The sequence below is a fragment of the Lactuca saligna genome, chromosome 6, assembly GCF_052625555.1.
Source record: "Lactuca saligna cultivar CGN05327 chromosome 6, ASM5262555v1, whole genome shotgun sequence".
Taxonomy (NCBI): Eukaryota; Viridiplantae; Streptophyta; class Magnoliopsida; order Asterales; family Asteraceae; genus Lactuca; species Lactuca saligna.
In genome coordinates, this window is record NC_136422.1 from 25812667 (window position 1) to 25833003 (window position 20337).

At 36.1% G+C, this 20337-nt stretch overlaps 1 protein-coding gene and 1 non-coding gene across 2 annotated transcripts; both read left to right on the top strand.

The window, feature by feature from the left end:
- The first annotated feature begins 18358 nt into the window (after positions 1 to 18358).
- Positions 18359 to 18431, top strand: TRNAE-CUC (transfer RNA glutamic acid (anticodon CUC)). The gene has a single exon. It is a non-coding gene; the product is annotated as a tRNA-Glu (tRNA).
- A 35-nt stretch (positions 18432 to 18466) lies between these two features.
- LOC145003291 (Cysteine proteinases superfamily protein) lies at positions 18467 to 20184 on the top strand. The gene is made up of 3 exons (XM_078962424.1): positions 18467 to 18577; positions 19078 to 19178; positions 19310 to 20184. The coding sequence occupies exon 3, from the start codon at positions 19323 to 19325 to the stop codon at positions 19992 to 19994; it is 672 nt and encodes a 223-aa protein (XP_078818550.1). The 5' UTR covers positions 18467 to 18577; positions 19078 to 19178; positions 19310 to 19322; the 3' UTR covers positions 19995 to 20184.
- Positions 20185 to 20337: the final 153 nt, after the last annotated feature.

A 20337-nucleotide genomic window follows, 5' to 3' on the forward strand; every position in this document is an offset into this window, starting at 1 on the left:
TGGAGCCTTTACATGGCTCAAATGAACTCAAACCCTAGATTTAGCATCCTACTTTCACCAAATGGACATAAACATATACATGGTTGAACCTCAACCAACAAGATGCTAACTTCATGGACCAGGGGCCTCAAAAACATCAAGGGAAGCAACTCATAACTTTTGGAGTGGAAGAATCCTACTATATCTCATTCATGGGGCTAAAAAGTGAACAAACTCCATAATAAATAGATCTAATCACAATGAGCAAGTTCCAAGATTTATACCTCAATGAAGCTGAAAATCATGAGTGGAATCTGGATCTACAAGCTCTACCTTGATCAAAGCTCCTTTTTCAAGACTCTTCTTCCTCACGGTTTATCAACACACACTAAAACACACACACAAAGAGGTCAAATCTTCTCTAGAGAGGTTATGGTTTCAAAGTGAGGCTAAAAGGGTAATGGAGGTTGGGGAAATAAGAGGATGATGGGTCATAATGTTGTTTAAATAGGGTCCAACCCCTAAAATTTAGGGCTTTTCCCTAGATAACGTACACCCAACATACTAGGAGTACGCCTAGTGTACGCACGCTCTCCTAAAAGTTACACTTTACACATTTGGGACCAAATTTGCAAATTATTTACATGTTAAGGGTAAAAAATGAACAGTACCTTGAATCGGGTGTTATAGTTCTTCCCCAGTTGAATTAGACTTCGTCCTCGAAGACTACTGCCACAAATAACTTCGGGTAATGCTCTCTCATATCGTCCTTAGGCTCCCACGTCCATTCAGAACCCTTTTGGTGCTGCCATTGCACCTTCACCAGATCCACCACCTTGTTGTGTAGAGTCTTCATCCTCCTGTCAAGGATCGCCACTGGTCTCTCTATATAATTCAGGCGGTCTTTCACCTGAATATCCTCTAATAGAACCACTGCGGAATCATAAAAAACATATCTGTAGCTGAGAGACGTGAAAAGTGTTATGATCTGACTAAGCTCCTCCAGTAGATCCAAACGATATGTCACCCTACCCACCTGGGGTAAGACCTTGAAAGGACCAATATACTTAGGGCCTAGGTTACCCTGCTTCCTAAATCAAATGACACATTTCCAAGGTGAAACCTTCAGGAGTACCATATCTCCAACCTGAAATTCTAAGTTTGATTGACGTCTGTATGTGTAGCTCCTTTTGTCGACTATGTGTTGTCTGAAGTTTGACACAAACCTGTTGAATCAATTTCATCGTCTTGAGTACCACTTCGATACTCCCCATGACCCGTTGACCGACCTCTCCCTAATATATCGGGATCCTACACTTCCTCACATAAAGCATCTCAAAAAGGGGTCGATCAATGTTGGCGTGATAACTATTGTTATACGAAAATTCCACCAAATGAAGATATGTATCCCAACTACCGCCAAAATCTAGAACACATGCACCCAACATATCTTCCAAAGTTTGGATAGTCCGCTTATTCTAACTGTCATTCTGTGAGTGAAAAAACATGTTGAAATGCAGATGAGTACCCAACTCCTCATGGAACCTCTTCTAGAACTTGGAAGTAAACCGGACATCCCTATCAGAGACCATAGAAATCGGCACCCCATATCATGCCACCACCTCCCGAATGTAGATATCGACCAGCTTCTCCGCCGAAATACTCTCCTGAATCGGAATGAAATGTGCGCTCTTGGTCAATCGACCTACGATGACCCATATCGAATCCACTCTAAGCGTCGTTTGTGGTAACTTTGTGATGAAATGCATCGTAATCTCTTCCTATTTCCAAACATGAACTCCCAATAGATCTATTTTGTTGTGAGGTCGCTGATTTTCAGTCTTGACTTTCCTGCAAGTCAAGCACCTCCCCACATATCGGGCCACATCTTGCTTCATGCATGACCACCAATAGTTGATCCAGAGATCCCTATAAATCTTTGTTGCTCATGGATAAATAGAGAATCTCAACTTGTACGTGTCCTCCATTAAAACCTGACGTGCATCACCCCAATATGGAACCCACACCCTCCGATGAAGGGTCAATAACCCATTGACTATCATAATCAAAGGAAGCCACATGACCCACTATACACTCACTCTTCTGGTGTTCTTCCTTCATAGCCTCTACCTGAGCCACTCGAATCTACTTTAAGAATAGGGTGATTATTGTCATTCTCAAACATACATCCCTGACCGAAGTTGCAACCACCTTGCAGCTGAGAGCATTGGCCTTCCCCAGGTGATAAAGGATCTCACAATCATAATCCTTCACCATATCCAACCATCTATATTGCTTCATATTTAGATTCAACTGATCCATCAAACACCTCAGGCTTTTGTGATTCGTGTAGATAGTACATCAGACCCCATAAAGGTAATGTCACCAAATCTTGAGGATGAACATCACAACCCCCAACTCCAAATCGTGTGTATCGTAATTCACATCATGATCCTTCATCTGCCTCGAAGCATAAGTGATCACATGACCCGCTACATCATCACTGCACATAAACTTGTGATCGATGCGTCATAATATACTGCAACATCCTCAATGCCCTTTGGTAAGGTTAGAATTTCCCCTCACACAATCTCTGTCTCAGAGTCTCAAAAGTTGTATGTTGCTTAGGCCCCCAGCGAAAAGCAACAATCTTCTTCATCAACATGGTCAAAGGAACTGCTATCTTGGAGAAATACTAAATGAATCTCCGATAGTAACCCACCAATCTAAGGAAACTCCAAATCTCATATGGAGACCTCGGAACTTCTCACCTCATCACCGTCTATACCTTGGCCGGATCGACCAGAATATCATTCTGGTTGACAAGGTGCCCCAAAAACTACGCCTTATGCAACCAGAACTCACACTTAGAGAACTTCACATACAATCTCTCGCTCCTCAGAGTCTCTAATACCTACCTCGGATACTCTTCATGTTGCTCTTGGGTCTTGGAGTAGACCAGGATGTCATCAATAAACACAATCACTGACCAATCCAATATGGGTCTGCATACGCGATTCATGAGATCCATGAATGCAACTGGAGCATTGGTGAGCCCGAAGGGCATCACCACGAACTCGTAATGACTATAACGAGTTCAGAAGGCCATATTTTGCGTATCCTCTTCTCTAACCGTCATTTGGTGATAACTTGAACAAAAATCAATCTTGGAAAACCAGGATGCACCCTGAAGTTGGTCAACTAAATCGTCAATCCTCAGGAGTGAGTAACGGTTCTTCACCGTTAGCTTATTCAACTCCAGTGGTTGATACACATCCGATGTGACTCATCTTTTTTATTCACAAACAAGATCGGCGCTCCCCATGGTGAACTACTCAGCCGAATAAATTCCTTGTCTAATAGCTCATGCAGCTGTGTAGACAACTCTTGCATCTCTGGAGGTGCCAACTGATAAGGTGCTTTGGCTATCAGAGTCGCACCATGAACCACGTCAATCCGAAACTCCACCCTTCTCTTCGAAGGCACACCGGGCATCCTCAGGAAACAGAGCTGGGTACTCCCAAACAATCAGTACATCGTGTACACTCTACAGTCACCTTACCCTTCTCCTAAGTATCCAAAACAATTATGTTGAAGGTAGTGTCGGGCCCGAGCCGCTGAATAGAGAGTCGGCTCATGCTGAACACCCTTTCCCTGGATCACTAACTCTCTTCCACTTAGGGTCCGAATACGTACCAACTGATGCTTGCAATCAATCACTGTCTCATTGGGGATCAACCAATCCATCCCCATAATAACCTTATTCTCGCACAAAGGGATACAAACCAAATAAGTTGGGTATCACTCACTAAACAACTCCAATACACAATCCCCATGAACCCTCGATCCCCATACAGGGTGATCATTAACAATATCAACCTCTAATTAACAATCCATCTCCCTCGGAGCATCGACAAACCTGTTGCGGAGCGCGAGAGATATAAAGGATCGGGTAGCCTCCAATTAAACAAACACCAAAGTAGGAGATTACCCAAGACCATGGAAAAAAGAAATTATACCAATTCCGGTAAAAAAGGTTCGACAAACCTACATGACATATAGATAACACTGGTAATGGGCATCGAGCTTTCCAAAATGGGCTCAAATGACACAGAGCAAGTACAACTTTCGGAATAAATGCTCTTTTCAAATAGTAATGTGAAAATAAAAGCACAAATGCACGTAGATCGGCAGATAATGATATCGAATCATCACTGAGCGAAACATAACAAGGACCAAATGGTATACATAAGCTATGCATATCAACCCGACATAACTTACTTTTCCAGTTGCCATTGGAGCGCGATAAATCTGGGGAAAGGGGAAAATGACGACTGCAGAAAGAAAACCAATCACAATACTTCTTCAAGCGGTAAAAATAGCGAAACAAGGTGACATCAAGTGGTATTTCATGAGTGACACAAAAAACTTCGAAAATAACAATCTTTGACACTGCATTAGGACATGGTTGGACAATATGAGCTTTATAGTAACAAATAACTTCCAAAAAGAAGCGAGACGGGGGGTAACCGTAACCCGCAAACAAGATACCTGAGATAGAACCCAATCTTACCAGGCGGGGCATACGAACAGACGACGATGAAGATGGAACTTGGAAACCAAGTACATCAGACATGTGATATTCGTGAGTGTATCGCTCCAGCATACAACAGTCAACTTCAGATGCAACTGCAAACATGTCCTCACCCATACCAGTCATAGTGATGAGAAAGTCAAATCCTAACACAACTCAAATAAGTTTTTAAAAAGCAAATCAGGCTTACCCGCTAAATAATCAGAGGGACCGGTTAAAGCATTTATTAAGGGCAATCTAATCAAAGTAAGAGAAATGATGTACGACAACACAAGCATTTAATACACCCCATGCAAAGGATTTTCCAGTACCTAAGGCGAATCCACAAGCCTGAATGGCAAAAGGATTTTCCAGTACCTAAGGCGAATCCACAAGCATTCTAAAATTCACATGTTCCAATTGTTATGTTTTATGAGGAAGTGGATATCAATGTGGCTGTAGACCAACTTATAGAAAAGATAAGCACCATCGGTTTTGGTTTGGTTTTTTTCTTATTTTTTTAAAATGTTCTAAGTTTTATATGCTTATGGCTTTGACACATTTCTTAGGAGGAAACTCCAAAATGCTTTTCTATAAATCAAATTAGAACCAATATGAGGGAGTTGAATGAGTTCGTTTTCGAGGTTTATTAGGCCATCCAATAATCTACGGTTGGTGAAATGGTAAACATCAAACATGGGCAATTAGACAAGAATGGGAGGCATGTTTGATTACCAAGTGGATAGAATTTACTTTCACACTTCCACTACGGAAGATATGCGGATAAAGGAATATGCACATCAAATCCAACCACGTCGGTAATCAACAATTCCATTTCCCCTTCTGACCCCCGCAATGCGGGGGAACCTTCCCTAGTTTTTATAAAATAAATTTTCTTGAATAACTAACCAATTATAAAAATATTTTCAGTTATAATCAATGTCAAAACGTATAACTCTTAATTCAGGATCTTACAATATACAAGCAAAAACTCTTAGAAACACCCATGACACACTAACATGAGAAACTTTTACAAGAATAGTCAACAATTAAATTCATACAACAACCACTTTACACTAACCATTTCCCTACAATAGAAAATTTCAACCTTAAAGTCAGGCTTATTCATCTATTATTGAACTTCCATGGAATAAAAAACGAGGAACCACATAAAAATCTAAAGGAGTTTTAATTGTTTACACTATAATGAAATCCCAGTGTAATTAACACAAAAGACCATATCAATTTAATGGCATTCTCCTTCACTTTAATAGATCGTGCAAAACTTTGGCTCTTTAACATACCTCATAGATTCGTGAACACATAGATGATCAACATGGGTCGTCTCTTTCCCAAAAAGCACTTTTTTTTAATTGAGAGCATGACATAATATCATCGATATTTATCAAGGCAATAGGGAATCGTTTCATGCTCATTAGGAAAATTTAAAGAAATGTGTATGGTATCTTGAAACTGCAATCACTATAGTATTTATTTAAAGGGTTTTTGACATGAAAGTCATTAAGTTTGTTAAATTTTATTGGTTTTTCAACGTGAAGATTTTTTATTCGTTCATGTCGAAAGTTTGTCAAGTTTTTTTTTTTTTTTTTTTTTTTTTTTTTTTTTCTTGTTACCTATAATAACAGGTTTCTAAGGATGAAACCGATAAAACTTGACAAACTTAAGAACTTTTATATCAAATTTGAAAAACTTAGTTAAGGTAACAAAACATAAAAGATTTGTAAACTTAAGTTTTTTTTTTCTTTTTTTTTTTTGCAAATTTGATTTCATATTTAAGGGTTTTTTTTTCTCAAATTTGTAAAGTTGACGACAAAAATTAAAAATTAAAAAAAAAAAAAAAAAAACCTTGGCAAATTTTAGGTTTTAGCACACCTAAAATCCTTGTTGGGACAAAACTTTCACATTTTGACAAACTTAAAAACTTTTATGTCAAGACTCAAGAGCCCTTATATAAATGGCTCACACGAATGAAGTCTCACATGTAAAGAGGCACCATTTACAAATAATTTTATATATCAATCCATTTTCTATCGACAATTTTTATAATAAGTTACGATTTTACTAAATAAGGTTTTCCTTCAAATAGAAGAAGTAAATAGATCATAATTTGAGCCAATTGCATAGGTTATAACTTAAAGCTAATAAGATGTGTTACATGTAGTTCTCCAATTTCATTAATTTGTGTAAAAAATGAAACATGCAATGAAAGGAACACATATTCTTCAAATTAGAAAGGAACACATTTTCTTCAAATTTTCATCAAACCAACTCAAACTCTTTCACCAAATTTGATCTCTAATAGCTAGGTTTCATCAAATTGTATTGCCAAAAGTTCCCAAACATCAAAATTTCCTAATTTCTCTATTTTGCAAGTTTAACAATGGACCACGAAACAATGACCTTTCTTTTTCCAATTTCCCACCTTCTCTATTTAAAATCTAGCCCACAACTTCTTTTATGCTTCTACTTTAAAGCCTAACGTTCCAACATAATATTTTCTCCTCAATTACTTTGTAGTTTTGGACATATATTCTTCATATTGAATAAGTGGGTAAAATAACCTGAATCTTGAATTTTCAACTATTTAATTAATAGAATAATTCTTACGAAAGTTGGGATGTTAAAGCTTGTCGGTTCAATGTTTTTGTTTGCGTTTGAATTTTGGTTTTGGGTTCACAAAATTTCTGGTTTTATAGTGAAATTCCAAAATTGAAATTAAAAAGCACTAACTTTTCTTTAATATATGACATGCAAGTTGAATGACGTCTTGTAATCGATCCATCTTTATATCACTTAATGGGTTAATGGTGTCTTGAAGCTTTATGTTTTTTGTATTTTAGTGTTCAATAAAGAAACTCAAAAAAGCAAAGCATCAATTTTTTTTTTTGCTTGTTAGATGATTTATGAATTTATAATATTTAAACCTACAACCTAAAAGTTGTTAAAAAATCAATGTATATTGTTTGATATCAATGGGTCAAACAAAATAATTGCCATCATAAGGTACATTCATTATTAATGGAGGCCTACATATGTGTGAAATAAGAAACACATATTTGCACATGAAAGTATTTGTGTACGTCCATACAGAAAATTATAGACAATACAAATTCAATGTATTCTTTCTTTCTATCTCACGAATTTATTAGGGTGGTGGGGTTGATGATATTGTCAGTGAAACGAATCCTTGAAGTAGTATTTGTATGTTTTTAATATTTTATGAATTAGTTTTATATAATTTAAAGTAGTTTGTGTTTATTTTAAAATAAAAAATATAATGAATTGGAAAAGATAAGAAAAATGAGTTTCAAACTTTTAATATGGTGTCAGATGGAAGGGATGGAAAAGAATGAAGAAAGAACAATTGATGTTGCATTAATGTAACTAGTGGGTCGAAAGAGATGGAGTGGTGGACTCCCTCTACCCTTAAAAATGTAAATAAATTCATTCATATTGAATTCCTTGGTGTTCATTTTTATTGGTTCCTATCATAGAGTTCAATAAAAGAAGAGTAAACAGGAATTATTTTGAACTTAGATTTGATCATTTGAACTTCAATTAATGTATTTAAAGTTGTATATAGTTAAATGGTTTTTAACGTAACTTTACAAAGAGGTTAAATCACATGAAAAGTTTATACGAATTTTTTTTTGAGAATCTTTACTCTTTAGGAAATTAGGATCACATGTTTTTTTGTGTTGAGAATCTGTCTGCAAAGGTTTTCTTTCTCGATTTTATAATATTATGCAGCTAAAATATGGTATGACTAAATAGAAATTTACGGCCACGTAAAAGTTTCGTCATATTAATGGTCACTAACACTTTATCACTACTCACACCAATGACACCATATTTGCTATATTTACTTGGTATACTCATCGTACCATATCTTTTTCAATATAAAGAAATAAATAAGTTAAAATACTAGATTTTAATTAAAACTAAGACATTATGTTAATTTAAATAAAAATAAAAATTACTTAGTAAGAAAAATGTTACATTAATTTAAAAAAAATGAAATTATTTAGTACGGAATTTAATTTTCATCTTCAACATTTGTATGTCCCTACGTAAACGATTTCAAAGAAGTACACAACTCATACCAAACATTGATATATAGAAAATGCTTATGGTTAAGTTGAACATTTTGGTATTGTTTTAGCGTCGTATCGATCACCTCAAAGTCGCTACTCCTATTTGGATGTGTACTTTTGTGGTCGTTGTAAATGTCGTTGAATTTGGTTATTTAAACCTTATAACGAGCCATTTGATGAAAGTCTGTCAAGATGCCGATAAACATCTTTCCTCATTTCGTTGTGGAAGTCGTTTCAAATAGATTGCCAAAAAGTTTCTCTTAGTTTAAATGGGTATTCGAACACCGAAATCCAAGCACGAATTAAAACAGTTTTTTCCTTTTCATCCCAAGGTTGTTAGGTTTGGAAATTTGATGGTTATGGAAATTGTTCATTGTATGGAGTAAAAAATTGTATGCGAATGTATTGTGGTTTGTGTAGTATAGAACAAATAATGTGGAATATATTATAGTAAAATGGTTATATTTATAGGGAAAAATGTTGAATTAATGTGTTTTGAGCCCTCTTTAATGCTATTTTTGCAATCGGCGGTAAACATCACAAAGCACCACGATCGTTGTGATGAGGATGGTATACACGGGCATGGTGCACATGTTACCTGGCCACAAAACCTTCTCGCGACATCCATACTTCATGATCTAACTGTAACGAATATTTATCTTCGTTGTTAAAGATTGATTAATTAATAAAATATAAACACAATAAGGTGTTTATTATTTCCATAAACTCTTGAAATGCATACACCTTTTCTTTTGGAACAACATAGCCATATGTATATTAGACTAATAGCAAAAAACTAATAAAAACCAGATTACAAAATAACAATAGATTAGGCGGATTGTAGAGTCAATATAACCGGTTCATCTTGTAATTCTTATTTTTATTACAAATAAAAAAACAAAACAAAACAAAACAATGTCATACAAAATATCTATTTTTCTAGGTCTAGACATTCAAAATAGAAGGTTGTTCTGGAATTTGCACACAACCCAAAAAGTAGAGATAATCATCGCGTCAATACATTTTCGTTGCACCACATTTAAGCTCGAATTCGTAGTCCATTTAATCCGATATATGACCGTACATGAATCAACAATATCCAAATTCCACCATCTTCCAATGAGTTTCCAAAGACACACAACCATACGGTAAGAAGTAAATATGTGTTTTCCAATCTTTAACTTTGTCAACAATGTTCACACGGGTATGACTAAGATTTAGAGTCACTCGCCAAAGCAAAATGTTCAATTTATTTGGAACTAAGTGGTTCCATCGAGTCATTATCCTACTTCTAACCAATATATCGTTGTCATAGAATATGCACGTGAAAGAAAAACCGAATACTCGCATGTCGAGTCCACGTGCCACTCCATTAAATCCTTTTGATATGAAACAAAAAAAAATCTAAATCAGAGTAACCAATCCATACCAATGGTCATCCACCACGCCCCTTCTTGACCTTTTATGCAAGAAGTCTATCCACGTATCAACATCTAGTTGTTTTGACTCCAAATAGTCTTTGTGCAGATCTAGAGAAAAACCATTGGAAATTGTTGATTAAGAGGGATGTTTTCGATCCACTGACAAATTTATTTTAAGTAATTAAGGAAAGACATGATCCTTTTTATGTTAATTATTTTATAGGTGCGAATGCTCATTTTTTAAAGCTATAATATATTAAAAAATAGCTAAAATCAAATAACTAATTGTTATAAAACATTAAAACATGTGGGAGAAATATAAGGTATGTTGTAGTTTTTATTTGAACATGAAAGTTGTATTTTTTATTTGTATAAAGTTGTTTGACAAAAGTAACTTTAAACTTTTAAAATATATAAAATTACATAAAATAATATATGGATAAGACGTACTTGGTATTTTTAAGAAAAACCTAAAAAATTTGTTATAAGACAAACATTTTTTTAAACGCTATTTGAAATAACTTCTAGATCATAAGTCTTTTATTCTAAAATTAAAACTTTAATCTTATACTAATTTTTTTTTTAATTCGATTTTCTATAAATCTAAAAGCTCAAGCTCCTAAAAGTGAGCAAAGCTTCTTAAAAACTTGTTGTCAAACGCACCCATAATATTCAAATAAGTTTATGTTACTAAATCATGGCAATTTATTTTTGTGCACATATATTAAATAAGCACCAACTTTGTTCTACCTGTGTTATGTTTGGTACGCCACAAGTATCTTATAAGCTAACTTATTTTTCAATCATTTTTAGGTTGTCTTGGGTGGTTTTTTTTTTCAAGAAGAGTTGTTTGGCCTCTTTTGTCTGTTCCATGCAGAGAATGCGCAACCGTTTGATCTTGCAGACTATTTGTTTTTCAAAAGACTGTAGACCTAAACATATTTGTGCACCCTTCTTAGAGTAGACATGGACCAACATCTTCTTACCTATTTATACATCTTCTATCAAAATAAAAACAAAACACATCATTAATGATTAATGATGGCATGTTCTCGTGGTCGTGGATCATATCTGATGATATTGTGTTGATTTAAGGTATTACATTTATTTCTTATTTCTAATTTTTTTTCTATAACACACACACACACACACACATATATATATATATATATATATATATAACGACAAATTTAATATAATTGTAAACTACTTTTAAATCCACTTATGTATTAAAAGGGACTTAAATCTTACTCAACCTTAAGAAAGAAAAACAATATCTCATACCATTAGGTTAGAAGTCATTTGATATAAAATACTTAATTTCTTTTTGAATGTGCATATATGCGTGAATGTTCATATATATGCATGTATGAACATTTAGTGATTTTTTCAAAAAAATTTAAAACCAACACAACAATGAAACTCTAATACCAACATTTAAGATAAACATAATTTGAAAATGTCAAAAAAGCACACAAAACATAAATGTGGGAAACATGGAACTCTAATATCTTTTTATATCATTTTAACAAATTTCAGTCATTTTTACCACATATTATTTTTTATGTATCAGTTAGTTTTCAACTAACAGTTAGTCTTTTAGTTATTAATAAGTTTTTCAGCTAGTTCGTCAAAAATAAACTAGTTTTTTTATCTATCAGTTAGTTTTCAACTAACAGTTAGTCTTTTAGTTATTAATAAGTTTTTCAGTTAGTTCGTCAAAAATAAACTCAAAAAACATTTTCAATTTAAAAATTAGCATGAATGTTGGAAGCATGGCAAATGGCTATACTAGTACCACCCTAAAATATAAGGATTATTTTTTGCAAATCATAAATATTAATTATATCTATTTTTTTACAAACCATAATAACTTTTTTTCGTTAGAAACTGTCAATGTAGACATACATATGTGTGATAACAACATTGGTCCATGTTTGTGTGTTAGAAATCATAAATCTTTACCAACATTCTAGCAAACTAAGGCTCTACGAACACGTTGGTGATGTAGCGTCATTCCTGCTGATGTTTTTAGCCTTTGATAAATGGAACATGCTAAAGTGGCTAATGGATCCTGATGACCTCATCTAAGGGTTGGTCAAAGATGACTTTAATTAATGGGCTTGTTATATAGGGTGGGGGTAGACGTGCCCAAAAAAACCGGTTCACAAACCGAACCGGTCAGTGAACCGGAAACCGGTGTACCACCGAACCGGTTCAGCTTTGAACCGAACCCCCCATGAACCAAACTGTCAGACCGGACCAATTCGTTATTTTGATCGTTAGGATCGGTTTCGAACCGGTTTAATAAGAACCGGTTTTTTGATCCGGTTTTGAACCGGTGTTGAACCGATTTTTTGATCCGGTTTTGAACTTATTAGCCAAAAAAAAAAGCCCAAAAAAAAAATAGAATATCTTATTTGCATCGAACCGTTTTTGAACCGGTTTTTGCTGAACCGATTTCTATTAAACCGGACCGGTTTACATATATTCGGATATTTTTGGGGCTGAACCGGTTTGAGTGTGAACCGGTTTTGACTACTTTGACCGGAACCGAACCAGTTTTTTGAACCGGTCCGGTTCAGAAAAAAACCGGTTTTTGCATGCCTAGGTGGGGGTGGAGAATAAGCTTACATATGGAAGCTAGCTATAGAATTTTAGACAAATCAATGTCGATTTTAAAGGCAGGGTGGATGGGTGGTGGATCATGTCGATTGATTGTATCCTACTTGAATTATAAGTATATTCAACAACGAATTTTTATGAGTTTCTAATTTTTAACTTATATGAAAAAGCTAATTTAAGAAATTTTTTTGGTCGGAGCAAGAGCTTAAAGTTTTGAGTAACTTACACGAATCACACCGCCGTTCCAAATATATTTTGGGCCCAGAGCGAAAGAAAAAAAATGAGCCTTTAAAATATATAAATGTTGTCAAGTTTTTTATAATAACTCAATAATTGAAAGAAAATTACTTATTCTATTTTCTAAATATAACAATTTCCATAAAAAAATTGGGTCCTTTTGAAATATGGGCCCTTGACGGTCGCTCCTATCGTCCACCCTCTAGGACGACCCTGACGAATCATCCCACGTGTAGGTGCATAAAGCACGTCCAGTCTTTATTTTCAAAAATTAACTTGGACCGACCGTCGTTACTTTAGAACTTACACGCTTCATCCATCCGAACATAAAAAGACAATTTTACCATTATTTATTTATTTTTTGATTTATTTTCTATTTATTGATTTGTTTATTATGAAAATAATTATTTATTGCCTTTTATTAAATATATTAAATAAACATGCCTTAAACCCTAAGCATGTCGTCTCTCTCCCACCATTTCTTCTTCAGTCATCTCTATTAGCATCATCGCCGACTCCGACGACTTCAAGACATCTCCGGCTACTCCAGACACCTCCGACGATGCTATCAAACTCTCACCCATCACAAACCAACCCACCCTCCATTTTCCATTTCACATTTTTCTTCCGTCCTCACTAAAACTAGGTTACAAGTCCATCACACAAGATCGGAGAAGAGGGACATTGATATTGGAGAAGCTTGTTCAGATCGAACCCAAATTGTCTCCATTGATGATCCTCATCTGCAAAGACACGATGATGCAAACTAGGGATGAAAGTGGGTCCAAACCCGGACCGGATGGACCCGGACCCGAAAAACCCGGAACCGGTTAACGGGATTTTTTAGAACCGAAAACTGGACCGGTATATTGGAACCAGTTCCGGGTAAAGTGGGTCTAGAACCGGAAAACCCGGAAAAACCAATTTTTTTTTGGTAATTACTTACTACTTAGTGGGTTGAACTTTGAAATTTTTCATATTGATATCCCGACTTTGGGGGATTGTAACTCATTGAATATGAAACCAAAATTAATAAAATTATAGTAAAAAATCATGTACAAACTCTAAAATACAATCTGGAAAAAACTTCATGTCAAATCGACTTTAAACGAATGTTATATGCATGTGTTATCATTTTCACATAATACAAAATACAAAAACAAATAGTTGAAAAGTTGAAAATTTTCAATTTTGATATCCCGACTTTGGAGGACTGTAAATCATTGAATGTTAAACCGATTGTAACAACCAAAAATTTCAACAAAATTTAAACTTTTCAAAAACATCCCAATTCATTAAGTTATTACAAAAAGGTTTTCAAAACATTTATTATCAGAGTATTCCCAGGTCCATATCATAAAACATAAACACGAGGAGCGGTACGATCACGCCTTTGCCTTGCCACAGTCTTCTGAAGAACCTGAAAAACATTAAACCACAACTGTAAGCCTGAAAGCTTAGTGAGATACCCCCAAAATACCAACCACATATACCATACACATAACATGCTATATCATATTGAATCACAGAACAACCATGCATATCGGGTCTACTGTGAGACTGGTCCGCCGTGTCGGGCCTTCAGTCCACCTTCCGAGTCCAGTCATGTCCCTCGAGTCTGCAGTGTGGTCGGTCCGCCCGCACCGGGCCTTCAACCCACCTGGTCCACTCTCTGAGTCTACAGTATGACTGGTCCCCCCGCATCGGGCCTTCAGTTGGCCTGGTCCACTCTCTGAGCCTCGGCACGTCTGGTCCGCCCTCGTGGGGCCTACAGCCTATCCGGACCACTCGCTGGGCCTTCGGAACAACCGGTCCGCCCTGGGTATCTTGGCCTACAGCACGAAGCAGGACCCGCCTCAACCCAACTCCATTCCAAACAACCATGTGCACATAAACATACAATCATATAACAATTCATATTCAATCAAACCGATCTAGCAGATCACGTAACATAACATACTCTAAGCAGGATACCGACCTAACCGGTCACTAGCATAGCATCATCCTATATACCATGATACCAACCTTAACCAGGTCTCCAACAAATACTATCCTAACTACCAGGATGCAAACATATCAAAGCAATAACATAACAACAGATACCCGGATCTCAATCCGATAAAGGGCCGGCCTTGGTGCCTTAGACCCTGTTGATATAGTGAGGATAACTCACCTTGAAACTGCCGGCTGAACGAATAACCCAAGCTGCTCCGACTACTGGTAGGATCTCCACCACTCGCCAACCACCAATATACTGAACTTAAAACAATATTCAACAATTACCAAAATGCCCCTGGAAAACAACTGGTCAACCCTTGGTCAAAGTCAAAGTCTACAGCTGACTGACTCTACTCGTCGTGTCACCCCGAGACTCCCCGAGTCCAACAACTCTGAGTCCACACGCACACATCTCACCGAGTCCTCCCTTGACTCACCGAGTCACAGCCCTTTCAAAAGAAACTTGGACCCTACGACCAGACTCGCCGAGTCCAAGAACAGACTCGCCGAGTCTACGACTATCTTCAACCTACTCGCCGAGTTGTTCTTACAACTCGCCGAGTTCCAGGCCATCTTCATCCAACTCGCCGAGTTGTTCTTCCAACTCGCCGAGTTCCAGCCTTTCTTCAAGCAACTCGCCGAGTCCACCCATGTGACTCGCCGAGTACCACCGGGTCTGAATCCATACAGAGGCTTTCCAAGCCATGCAGATGATCCAAACCATAGATCTACCCCTCCTAAGGCCATCCATCACGTAAAGTGGCAATCTTTACGTGAATCCAAGAAGATCTAGGCATTATCACTCTAGGGTTTGGGTTTGGGACAAGATAGCTCCATCAATCTCTCAAAAACAGGGACCTTTATGCATTCAAACCCCTTCTCCATTTCAGATCTGAGGTAGCAACCTCAGATCTAACCTCTAAACTCCAATACATCAAAATATATGATCTCTAACACCTCCAAAAACGATGAATCTAGATAATAGCAGCTCAAGCAGAGAAATAATACCTCAAAAGGAAGCTCCAAGAGAAGATTAATCCGAATCCTTGCAAAGCCCTTTGATCCAAGTCTATTCTCCTTCAAGATTTCTTCAACAATCACTTCCCCAAGCTCCAAATGCACTCAAATCCTCCACAATCACATATCTAGGGTTTTTGGACTTCAAGGGAGATCAAAGAGGCTGGGGAGAGGGTATAATGTCCTTTAAATAGGGCTCATCCTCCGGATTTAGGGTTTTCTCCACTCAGCTCCTACTCGCCGAGTCCATCTTTGGACTCGCCGAGTAGACTACTTAACACGCGACCAAAGTCGTGACCCTACTCGTCGAGTCCACCCAGGGACTCGCCGAGTTGCCCTTAAACAATTTCACTTTTAGCCCTTCAAATCTACTCTTGATATTCCAGGATGTTACACCGATAATGACAAAATTATAGTCTAAAATAATGTATAAACTGTAAACTACAAGTTGGAAAAAACCACATGTCAATCCGACTTCAAACGAATTAGATATGTATGTTTTACAACTTTCACCGAATACAAAAAAAATGAAAAATTAAAAACTTCCAGCTTTGATATATCGACTTTGGGGGACTGTAAGACAATGGATATAAAACTAAAAATGGCAAATTTATAGTCTAAAATCATGTACAAACTCTAAACTACATGTTGGAAAAAACCGTATGTCAATCGAAGTTGAAACGAATGAGATATGCATCTTTTAAACGTTTCACAATAAACCGGTTCCAACCCTAAAAGTGGTTCCGGTTCCAAAAACCGGTTCCGGTTTTTAGACCCAGTTTACCCGGACCCGATGGACCCAAACCCGGATTACCCAGAACCCGGATAAAGCCAATTTTTGAACTCGGAACCGGAACCAGTTCGATATATTCTGGTTCTAACGGTTCCGGTTCCGGTTCCGGTTTTCCAGTTCTAAATCTCATCCCTAATGCAAACCCTAGATGATGTGACAATGGCAGCGTGTCGGTGGCGATAGCCACTCATAGTTGGCGATGGTGGCTCACTGGTCGAACGACGTGCATATTTACAATCCCATATTGCCATCTCCCTCGGTAATGAATCATATTTGCAGGTTTACTAAATCAGGATTGATTTCAATTTAAGAACCCTAAATCCTTTGCTTTCAATCGAGTCTGTATCGAATCAAATTTTCCATCTCCCAGATTCTTGCTTCCTAATTTACCCTGGTTATTCTTTCCCGATTTGCAAGTGGGTTTTCCGATGGAGGATGGTGGTGATGTTAACAATAAATGTGACAAGTTCAATGGTGGTTTGATTATATGTTGTTGGTTTGGTGATAATATGGTGACTTGCACTTATTTTTAGTGAAACATGTTAACTTTGAACGCATGAATGAGTTGAGTGAAGTGACGGGTGACAATGGTGCTATATTTCCGGTGGTGGTGGTTAGGTCTTATTAAACAAAATAAAAAAGTAATTAAAATAATTTTTAATAATTAAAAATAATCAGACAACTAATTAAAATAATTTTTTATAATTAAAAATATAAAAAAATGTTAAAAATAAAGGAAAAAAGAAAAGGAAAATGGCATTATCGTTTTTTTATGTATCAAAAGGGTTGAAATGTGCAAATTTAAACTAACGATGGATGAACCTGCAAGTTTTAACGACATGAGAGATGATCCGAGTTAATTTTTGGAAATAAAGACTAAACATGCATTTTGGATGAGGGACAATTTGCGTAATTTGCTCTAAAGTTTTTGTTTTAAACAAAAACCTTTTAGTCAAAAGGTTACTTCAAATAGATTTTTGGAAGTTTTTAAGTTTTGTATCATTTTTACAACTATTTTTGCCAAATAAAAACCTAAATCCTTTTAAGTACCAACTAATTTTGTCAAACATATATCATATGTTGCAAGTGGTAGTTTAAGAAAGTTATTAATATTTTTTAAAAATGATATTGAACTAAATTTTCACAATAAGTCTATAATGATTATTTTTTTATAAAAATATTTTAGCCAACTTCGAAACTTTATCGACTACTTTTGTAAAATATAATATCACTAACATGTAAAGACTGTTGTTTTTTTAATGTAGGGTTATATAGAAAAATGACAACACACTGTGATATAATTTCCATCTACTATTTGACTATTCTATGCATAATAATAAAAACAAACATGAACATCCATATGAAAGTTTTTACATTAATTTTTTTTGATGCCACACCACTAAATAAAAAAGTTTAGCTTTCTTCATAACATCAAAACTTTATGATGAAGCTCATGTTAGAGTTTGTAAACTTAATATAATTGAAAAGATACATGTTAGAGTTTGTAAACTTACAAACAAAAATAAAAAGTCAACTTCTTTTTTACTTTAAATCAAGAAATAAAATATATATAGAAAATATCCGACGAGTCATTCACAAATCCGTTGTAGTCTAGTTGGTTAGGATACTCGGCTCTCACCCGAGAGACCCGGGTTCAAGTCCCGGCAACGGAATTTTTATTTTATCAATTTTACTCGAGCGAGATATGTGCCATATCGTTATCTTTTTTCTTGTACAAGCTCAGAAACAAGTATTCAACACTTTTCTCCTCCGTTCTCCAGCCGATGTCACACATCCATGATCCATCGCAGCAACAATGGTATTTTTCCTTCAGATTATATATTTTCCTTCTTCTTTATATTTGTATGATTCGTCTGTAAATTCGCACACGAACACCGAATTAAACTGTTACAGCGCCACTTAAGCTAGGGTTTTCTTTCGTCTAATCTCGGAATTCCCTTGATCTCATTCCTGTGCTATTTTGATCTTGCGTTTAATTATCATTGCTTTGATTTTGAAATTTAGTCGTTATTGTTGCCTGAATCTTACTTATTTAGTGTTCTCTAGGATATGAACTTTTTGAGACAGAGGACAGATGAGATTGATGTAATGCTTGAATCCCAAACATTCCGTGGGTTTTAGTTGTTTAAAGTTCCAAATAATGATCATTGTCCATTTGTTTAACGTTATCAATGCCATCTTCAATTAAATTGCTTTGATTTGGTGTCAAATTTGTTATTGTTGCTTGAATTTCAAGTCATCCTATGAGTTTAGTTTTTGAATTTCAATTAAACTTGTTGTAAATTGTAAATGTTGCAGGTTTCGGATTTTGACAATGGCAATTGATGCTTAAATTGGAGAACATAAAACCACAAAACCACCTCCACCCCCTTCTCTTTTCAAACTCCATAGTCTTTCAGGTATTGTGTTGCTTCCAGATTCATAGAATTCTTCATTTTTGATTTTCACTTCATGTTTGTTTATCAACATCAAATGTATAATCTAATTACCAAACGAGAGTAAAATGACCAATTTACCCTTCTGTTTATAGACACCATATCAACATGGCTAACGAAAAGATCCTAAGTTACAACGACGTAATCCTCCTCCAATCAGATCTCACCATTTTAAAAAACCCATGTTTTCTCAACGACCGAATAATCGAATTCTACTTCACTCATCTCTCTTCACTCCATTCACAACAAATCCTCTTTCTCCCTCCTTCAATCACCTTCTGGATAACAAACTGTCCAGATACAGACACCCTTTCAGACTTCCTCCAACCCCTAAACCTCCCATCAAAACAACTCATCTTCTTCCCAGTCAACAACAACGATGACGTGGCAGTGGCTGAAGGCGGGACCCACTGGAGCTTACTTGTATTTTTCCAAACCAAAAACTTATTCGTCCACCATGACAGCTTCCATGGTCTCAATAACCACCATGCTAAACGGCTTTACAAAAGAGTTGTTTCGTATGCTACTGGTGATTTGGATGATACTGAAACAAGGTATATGGAATACGCGCGGACCCCACAACAAGTCAATGGGTTTGACTGCGGGTTGTATGTTTTAGCGATTGCTAAGGAAATATGTAGGTGGTTTGATGGTGATGGGAACAAAAACGAGGATGATTTATGGTTTTTGTTTGTTAAGGAAAGGGTTACTTCAACAAGTGTATCGGGAATGCGTATGGAGATTTTGGAGCTTATAAGAAGCTTAAGAGAGAAAAAGTGATGTTATAGGGTTTGTGACAAAAAAAAGGAAAAAGAAAAACGGGTTTCATGATATTGTAATATGTAATTGTGTTGTGATTTCTCATGTTGTTTGTTGAACAGTGTGACAGGCTTCGTGGGCCTAAATTCAATTTTTGTAAGTGGGCTTGCTTAGGAAAATGGATAATAGGTGTGATTGGGCCTATATATAAGTGGGTTTAATTGGGCCTATGTAGAATAGGATTGAAGTGCTAAGACTAAGAGCATCCATATGATAGTTTTTTTCTTCTTGCAAATGGTTATTTAGGCATCAATTGAAAGCTACATCATCACCGGATGCAACTTTTTGAAATGCTTTCAAGCCA

What these genes read in the sequence shown, in the direction of transcription:
- LOC145003291 (XM_078962424.1), top strand. Translation starts at nt 19,323, where the DNA reads ATGGCTAACGAAAAGATCCTAAGTTACAACGACGTAATCCTCCTCCAA.